This window comes from Phragmites australis, chromosome 18, assembly GCF_958298935.1.
Source record: "Phragmites australis chromosome 18, lpPhrAust1.1, whole genome shotgun sequence".
In the NCBI taxonomy this organism is placed as follows: domain Eukaryota; kingdom Viridiplantae; phylum Streptophyta; class Magnoliopsida; order Poales; family Poaceae; genus Phragmites; species Phragmites australis.
The window spans coordinates 26,147,075-26,156,497 of NC_084938.1; the positions used below are offsets into that span (position 1 = coordinate 26,147,075).

General features: G+C 41.4%; 1 protein-coding gene across 1 annotated transcript; it reads left to right on the forward strand.

The window, feature by feature from the left end:
- The first annotated feature begins 30 nt into the window (after nucleotides 1–30).
- On the forward strand, nucleotides 31–2,712 carry LOC133899166 (uncharacterized). Its single transcript, XM_062340128.1, has 2 exons — nucleotides 31–2,046; nucleotides 2,307–2,712. Exon 1 carries the CDS (start codon nucleotides 512–514, stop codon nucleotides 1,889–1,891), a length of 1,380 nt encoding a protein of 459 aa, XP_062196112.1. The 5' UTR covers nucleotides 31–511; the 3' UTR covers nucleotides 1,892–2,046; nucleotides 2,307–2,712.
- Nucleotides 2,713–9,423: the final 6,711 nt, after the last annotated feature.

A 9,423-nucleotide genomic window follows, 5' to 3' on the forward strand; every position in this document is an offset into this window, starting at 1 on the left:
CTCTGCCTACCTTGATTCCCTTTGTTCCTCCTCCCCAAACCCTTGGTGGACACCGAAATCCGCAAGTGCAATTTTGGATTTAAGCCAAAAGTTTTCAAATTCGAGCTGAAACGTTTTTATTCTTTAAGATTAAAGTAGAAAATTCTGATTTGTTTTAGTTGAAGCTAGTATAGTCATCACTCACTGACTAGTGTTTAGGAAGGACACTCGCTGACTGGTGGGTCCCATGATGCATCGACGAAGAAGGCTTCGGAATTTAAGCACGTGGAGGGAGCAATTTGGTCGCCATCTCCCTCTCTGAGCGCGCCGCCGCGAGCGCCAACGACTCGGCGCCGGAGGCGAGGCCGGCGACTAGACGGAGCGTCACCTTGCGCTTCACGCTCTCTTTCATCAGGTCACCCTCTCTCCGCCATTGTAGATCACCTTATCACCTCTATAGCTCAGATAAGGAACCCTTGCGAAGGGATCGCTCTTGGCTGTGCAGCGCCGCCACCGCCTGGGATCAGTGACGATGGCGGTGAGCCCGGAGCTGGAGGGCCTGCGGCGCATCGTGCCCTCCCGCTTCATCTCCTTCTCTTTCCCCAATCCTCTCCTCCGGGACGCCTCCAACCCTTACGGGGACGGCGCGGCGGAGTTCCTCCGGGTGTCCGTTCTCGATTCTCCCCTCCCTTCCCCGTCCGTCCCTCAGACGGCGGCGATGCTTGTCCCGGCCGGTCGGCACCGTGACTGGATCTTCTCCACCCGCGCCGGCCACCTCCACCTCCTCCTCTCGACGCAGTTCTCCCGTCTCATACTCGTTGGCCCCGAGCTCCCTGCGCCTCTTCCTCGGGTCATTTCTTGCGTCGCTCGCCCGGACCCGGACCCTGCTCACGCTCGGCTCCTCCCCCTCCTTCTTGCTCTCTGCCCCAGCGCTGCGTTCCGGGACAACGCCGTCCCTGACATCCCGTTGCTCTCCTTCCAGGATGACCTCCTTCGGCTTGCTCCTGTCAAGGTTGTCGCCGGCCCGGTTGTCGGCGAGATGGTTGTCGAGGACGTGGCCATTCACTTCGCTTCTGGTCCAGCCGAGTTGCGCCGCAGGCTGCGCTTCAAGCGCATGCCCTGCCTTGTGCAGACCCAGGTGCGCCTTGCATGTCAGTCGCCTGCTGTTCCTTCTTCTTCATTGTTGGAAGCGCTGGAGGAGGAAGCGTCAGGTGGTTTGTTACAGCCCGAGGCAGGTGGACCTTTAGCCCAGCCTTACCTCCAAGCCATGGTTGCCGGTCTCGGAGTGATTGCGCCTTCAATTGAGGAGAGTATTCAGTCAGGTGTTAGGCCTAAGTGTCTCTGTGCTGGGCTTGGAGGTGGATCGCTCCCCATGTCCATCAGAATGGGACTTCAGTTCAATGTTCTAGGTGTAGAGGCCGATGGTGTTGTCCTGGATGTTGCAAGGAAATATTTTGGACTGATGGAGGATGAGTTCCTTCGTGCCCATGTTGGCGACGCAATTCAGATGATCCAGGATTTTGCTCGACAACGGGAGCCTGATATGAATTTCAGTGCAGTTATGGTGGATCTTGATTCCTCGGATGCTATGTGTGGTGTCAGTGCGCCACCATTGGAGATGACTCATGGAAGTGTCCTTCTTGCTGCACGCACAATCCTATGTCATCATGGAGTTTTGATTCTGAATGTGATCCCCCCTCCTGCAGATGGATTTTTCTACAAGGGGCTGATTGATGATCTTCGCCAAGTTTTCTCAGAACTGTATGAAATAGATGTTGGTAATGGCGAGAATTTTGTTCTTATTGCCACGGTCTCACCGGTTGAAACGACCCTCACCAAGAATTCAGGATACTTTCTGACAGAATTGAGGAAATTAGCTGGGGACTTTTTGGAACATATCAGGAAAATTTGACATCCAAGTCATTATGTGTTTTGTTCCAATTAGCCTCCACAAAGGCCGGTCCATACACTTACTGTTGAGAACTTGAGATGGCTATTTGCTGCTGCATATACCACAGCTATTCCTAAATGCCAAACTGTGGAGTGCGTACTGTTGTGTCTAGACAGGTAACAATAGCATTGAGATGTCAGTGCAAACAAGTTTTAACCATTATAAGCCAGTAAGAATCTCATCGAGACAGCAGTAGACCCTGCAATGTCCAAAATCAGTTTTAGATTGACTCTGGTATTGTTTTGGAAAATGAAGATAGATGCTGTAACTCTTATTGTAGCTCTTGAAGTGTTTAGGAAATTGGGGCTTCCTGTACACCCATTTACTCAGTAATTTTGATAACGTTGTAATGAACCTCTACAATGTTTGGTTTCAGTATACGAAGGCTTGAGAGTTCTCTCTCGTTTCGGGGAAGATGTACGCAGCCTGTTTGCGGTGCAGATGCTGGTGTATCACAACAAGAAGAATGGTTTTAGACCACTGATCATCAGGAAGCCTTTCTGCTTAGCTAGATTGTGGGAGTGGGATTCATTCACATGACTCCAGTCTTGTGGGCCGATGCTCACCTCATTTTATGTGCTGTGTGCCTGCCCTTCGATGTAATATTCAGACAGAATGTATCTGCTTGCGTTGAGTTTGCATGGTGATACCTTGCCAGGTCATTTTGTGGCTGTAGATTGGTTGCTGTAGAAACAAGTGCATCCAAATGTCCAGTACTCCGTACCTGCCGTGTATACACACCACCTGGCATGAGAGCAGAACCTCTGATTATAAGCTTTGAAGGCTAAAGAACACAAAAATCTTCATGAGAATATCTCTGCATGAAGAAGTTATTTGGGCAACCGATGCTGCCTAATGCAGAGGTTGTTGACATTGCAAGTTCTACGATATTAAAACCCTATGAGGTTGTTAACATGGAACGAGAGGATATGTAACTTTGACAATCTGTAAAACTATTCTTCAGGAATATTTTGCTGTTAGTACTATGGACGCAAGCACGCACACCATGCTCATGGCCACATACATCTACGCGATTGTGTTTTAGCACACGTCTTAATAAGATTGAAAGTATAATCTCAATTAGTATAGACATGCGCTTTGACAACTGAATACACTCTCATGTGCATATATTATTCTTCTTAAGATTTAATTCTAATAAAATACGAGTATATATGCCGAGTCTAGAACTTGAATCTGGATGAACATATTCCATATAAGAATCCTAATCAACTATGCTCAGTTCACTACCGTGAATGATCTATGATGGCATCACAATACGGGTTGCCGGTTGCCAATAGCGTGAAAGGCATTCGATCAGATGGTCGAAGGCTGAGGAAGTGAATGGTTGTGATTAAAGGAGGGAAATGTTGCTACTGTATTTTCCCGAGAGTGCAGTGTTGTCGCTACTGATGGGGAAACAGTTGCATTGAGAGGCGACCGGAGTTGAGCGTACCAATGGAAACTTACAAATATTTATGTGTCATGACTGACAGTGAAGCCATTGAAAAATGTTTACATGAATCCAGCAGCAAATCTAGATAATAACGAGGTGATGCACTACACGTAGCAATATACACTATTTTGTTGTTTAAATGTGGTAACTTGTATTTGAGGGAGGATAATTCTTTTTTTACTGTTGAGAAATTGCTGTTATCGAGCGTAATTTAGTGATTCTACGAGAGAACGATTATAAAAGAGAGACATAATGTAGGGGAAAGACTATATATTATTTATTTATCTGTGTTTACAATGAGGAATATTGTCTCGTATATATAGTGTTAAAAACCCTTAAGAGATAGAATCAATCTCCAAGAGATAAAAGACCTATTTCTATAAGGTCAAATCTTTAGAGATCGAGACGGATCCAAATTCTATTGTAAACTTCCAGGTTTCCTAATACTCCCTTTGAGCACTTCTCGTGAAAGGCATAAGTCTCACCAAAACTCCCCAAAAACCCAGTAAAAAAATTAGGAGAAAGAGTACATAGCTTACGACATGGTCATACGAATTGCCTCATTAAAAACCTTAACATAAGAAATTTCAGGAAAACTCATCTAAGAAAAAAATAGTACAATTCACCTAAAAATACTTCATATAATCTTCATGATTAACTTTAGACACTTAATTTTCTCGACTAAGATTTAATTCTTCATATCGGTATTATGTGAAAATTCTTCTCCTGAAATATGCAACTCTCTAAGCCTCATCATCCCAATGCCACGAACACTTCTTTCAAAAGTAGATATGGGGAGAGACTTGATGAATAAGTCTGCAAGATTTTCACATGACTTGATATGCATTACTTTTATTTGGTTCATCTTATGTAATTCATGAGCATAAAAGAAATTAGGGTTGATATGCTTCGTTAAGTTGCTTTTCACATATCCCGATTGCACATATGTGATATACACAGCATTATCTTTGTAGATAATGGTATGGGCCACATGATTGCTGAATATGATTGATCACTCTTCTAAGCCATGCATATTCCCGTGCGACTTTATATAAAACTATTATTTTTGAGTGGTTTGTCGAAATAGATACAATATTTTGCTTTGACGATTTCTAGAAAATTGCAGTTCCACCACATAGGAAAGCATAGCCAATCTATGGTTTCACTATATGCAGGTCTGACAGGTACCCATCATCTATGTATCTAACCAGACTTAGGTCCTGATTCTTTCTGTAGAATAGTCTCAGATCTTTGCTACCTTGCAAGTAGCGCAGAATATCCTTCAAATTCTTCTAATGCCTTTTAGTGGGTTCTATATTGTATTGTGTAAGTATGTTTACTGCAAACGCTATGTCTGGCCTAGTACAATTAGCCAGATACATCAGAGCACTTATTACACCTAAGTATGTGAATTTCGGTCCTAATACTTCCTCCTCCTCTTCTTTAGGTCTATAGGAATTTTAATCTGCTTGCAATGATCTTCCGACCATGGGAGTTTTAGTGGGAAATGATTTTTCAAAACCAAACCGCTGTAACACCTTCTGAGTGTAGTTTGATTGATGCACAAAGATTCCATCTACCACATGCTCCAGTTGCAGGCCTAAGCAAAATTTGGTTTTACCCAAATATTTTATTTAGAATTCAGACTTAAAGTATGAACTTGCTTCTTCTATTTCTTTTTTTGTACCGATGATATTTAGATCATCTACATATACAAATATTATGCAAAATCCATTCTGAGACCTTCTTATAAATACACAGGGACAATCTGTGCTATTTGTGTAGTCTCATTTTCCAAGAAATTTACTCAAATGATTGTACCACATTCTACCTGATTGTTTCAACCCATATAGCGACTTCTTCAACTATACGCTATAAAGGTATCTATTTTCTCTATCCTGATTTGGCAATGGTATTACTTCAGGTACCTTCATATAAATATCTGAATTTAGGCTCCTATAAAGATATGCAGTCAAAACATCCATCAATTTCATTTTTAACTCCAGATTGACTGCCATTAAGATTAAATATCTAAAGGTAATGCTACCCATCACTGGGGAATAGGTTTCTTCATAATCAACGACTGGTCGTTGAGTGAAACTTTGTGCCATTAGTCATGCTTTGTACCTCACAATTTCATTTCTTTTATTCCTCTTACGAACAAAAACTCACTTGTATCCTACTAGCTTGATGTGGGGAGATGTGCGGTATACTGGCCCAAAAATCTCTCTTTTGTTTAGGGACAACAGTTCAGTTGTTATTGCCTTCTACCAATCTTCCCAATCTGACCTCATTCTATATTCAGTGAGCGATGCAGGCTTAGGGTCATGATCTATAACTGTGGTAATTTTATTTGCAAAGTATGTGTTGACTATTATGGTTGCTCTATTATAGGATTCCTCTAAATTCACATAGTTTATTGCTATTTCATCGTTGGCTGCACTTTCAAGTGTTTCTTCATTTTGCTCTTCATAATTTCTTACTATTAGAGCAAGGTCCTTTAGTTTACCAGCGTCAATTTCAGCGCGCGCACTTTCACTGGTTTCTTCCTGTGTGGGAAGATTTAAATCCAGTATGCTTACTTCCTGAGGTTCCATACCATCGCTAGGTCTCAACTGGCTCCACTTCTTTTTCCTTTGGGGCACTCTTGTGATCGGCTGTGGTAAGCTCTTATTTTCCACTTTTTTCAGACGTCTTCGGCTATTTGGGACTTGAGAAACCAAATTTCTTGTCCTTTTATTGTTTTTCGGAGCTCCTAGGACAAGATGAGGGGTACATTCTTTTGGTACTTCCACTCTCTCCGGTGCATTGCGTGGAGTCACATGCGACTTAGTCACACTCTTCAAATCACAAAAATGACAAGACAGATTGTTTGCTAATTTTTGCAAATCGATGATTTTATGTACTTCATCATTTGCTTCACTAGTGTGAGGATCATGTGCTGTAATTCCTTCAGCTTGCTATATAATTTCCCGTCATTTTTTATCCAAGGGTATATTTCCTCCCCCTAATGACGAAAAATTATTTTCATCAAAAATACAGTCAGCGAAACAGGCCGTATGCAGATTTTCAGTTGTTGGTTCTAAATATCGGATTGTAGATGCAGTCTCATAACCGACATATATTCCAACTTTCTGTAAAGGTCCCATAGCGGTTCATTATGGTTGCGGTATTGGCATATAAACCATACATCTAAATTTGCGTAAATGGAAAATCTTCGGAATTACCTCTTGCACTAGTTGCATAGGTGAATGAGTGTTGTAGGAGGATGGTCTATAATTAATAAGGGCTGCCGCATGTAAGACTGCATGTCTCTAACATGTAGCAGACAAATTACAGTGCTGCAACAACGGTCTAGCAATGAACTTTATTCTCTTATCAGTGCTTCGGCTAGTTTATTCTGAGTGTGGACATGCAGTACATAATATTCAACTTTAATTATCGTACCAATGCAATCATCATCGAACGCTTTCGAAGTAAATTCACTCAATGATACAAAAAATTATTCATGATTTGTATGATTTGCGAGATCAACTTTGTAAAGATGTGGTTGCGATGAGATAATAGACATACGTGCGACCACTTTGAGAATGCGTCTATTAATACCATAAAATATCGAAACGGACCAGAAAAGAGTTGAATAGGACCAAAAATGTCCCCCTAGATTCGTTCCAGGAATGTACGGATTTTATCTTGTACCTTCATGATTCGGGGTATACAAAATCTTCATGATTCGGGAAATTCTTCACATTTATACCATGATCATGTGAGGTAGTAATTATGTTCGTCATCATTCTAAGACCAGGGTGACCTAATCTATCATGCTATAAATAGAATAATTCTACACTACAAAACACAGTCTTCAAGGTAGTGAAAACTTCAGGTGTCCTAATACGAGTGTAGTACAAGCCACTACTTATGGAGGGAAGTTTTTCTAGTATTCTCACTTCACTATCACGCTTAATGATGTATAGGTACTTCCTACCATCTTCTTCACCTGTTTCGACATGGAAACCATTAGCACGAATATCTTTAAAACTTAAGAGATTCCTTATAGATTTAGGGTACAATAATGCTTCATCAATGTGTAAAGTAGTTCCCATAGGTAGTATGATTGTGACTCTTTTATAACCTACTATGCATTTATCACTACTAGTGACAGATATTTTTCTAGAGCTATTTCTAATAAACTAAAAATACATCTTTTCTCTTAAGATGATGTTTGTGGTTCCACTATCCATATTTCACACTTCTTCCATACGGGCGCCACAAATATTCTATAAATAAAGCATTCAATCATTCACATGCGAGAAAGTAGCAACAAGACTAAATACTTTATTAACTATCGAAAAAAAATGTTTGCAGCTAAGATTGCTCTTCTAGAGCTTACATTTATTCACTTAATTCTTCTAAATTCAACAACTAAGTAAATGGCTAACTACTATAATTCTAGATAGAGTTTGCGAAATATCCGATCACTTCATTTTCAATAGCTTTCTTTTCCGCTTCATCCATTACAACATCATATATGGTAGTGGAGGAGGGTAAAGTAGATGTCTCCGCATCTTTCATTGTGAGGTCTTACACTGCTAGTGCGGGAGCGTCACCAACTTCCATGTGAGATGCTTTTCTTTCAACTATTGTTGTTTTGTCCACTTCCATCCCCACTGCAATTGTGAGGTATGCTTCTGGCTGCTCCTTCTTCTTCTTCCGGTATGCTTTCACAATATGGTTTGTTACTTTGCAGATTCGGGACTAATAGTCCCAAACACCGCACTTATAGCATGTCTGGTTCTGCTCACCATATGGCTTGACTTCTTTCTTTGTTTTGTCATTATCATCACTAGGCTTGACTTTGTCTGTCATTACTTTCTTTTCTCCCTTCCTCTGCTTCTTATTACGGTTCTTACGCGCTTTGAAAGAGTTGTGATTGACTTCTAGGCCACCGCTCTTCCCTTGCGGCTGGGATAAAAAGTTCTTATTTATGACTTCGTCATGAATTTCATGGAGTTGCAACACATCAATCAATTTAGAATACTTCTTATAATTTGATTGACGTTGATTACGTGCGGATTCTGCCGCATTCGGGTGGAGAGTGGAGAGTTTTCTCAAATTTCTCCTCTTCCGTGATCTCTTTCCTACAGAGATACAGTAGTGTGCAAATACGGTGCAGTGTGGAGTTCTAATCTATGACATGCTTGAAGTCACATAAACGAAGTCGGACCCATTCTTGCTTTACGAGAGACTTGATGGTGTACTTAAGGCACTCAAAATACTCCTGCAGTGCGTCCCATAGTGCCTTAGCGCTGGTCATTACCATGTACTCATCCTTCAAAGCGGGAGAGAGATGGTGACGGCAAAAATAAAGTGTCTGACCATTCTCATCCGGTAGGAACCATCTACATAGGCCACTTGCAGCGCAGAGTTTTTTTCGCTTCCAGTATAATTCGAACATCCGATGCCCAAGTGAGATAGTTGCGGCTATCAGCACTTAGTTCAATGAACTCCTTGTTTGTGATGCCAGCCATCTACATATTTAATAACACAAGTATTATTACTAGTAAAGTTGCATCATATTGATAAATTGGATTGTTGCAAAAAAAATTTCGATATTTTCTATGGTATTATTCGATTTTTACTGAATTTAAACGCATAACAGACAATTTAAATAGTAAAAATAATAATTAACAGCATAGAAACAATAATAACGGCATTAAGTACTGCATAAATGCTAAAACAAATACAAAATTTGAATTCCAGGGTATTTCTATGCAAAAACAGGGCTTCTGGATAATTTTCAGAACTACCAGAGGCTTAAATGCAAAATTTCAAGGGTTTGCGCTTAATTAAAGGAAAAACCAGGGGTCTAAACATAAAATATGTATTTTTTTTCCTTTTCCTTTTTACCGGATTTCTTTGCTTATTGGGCCGACCCGACCCGTGGCGCCTCCATAAATCGGGGCGGTGTCAGTGTGCGGGCTGGTGCTCCTGCGGGAGTAGCGGGGCCGACATCGGGCGGCGACGCTCGTGTGGGAGCGGT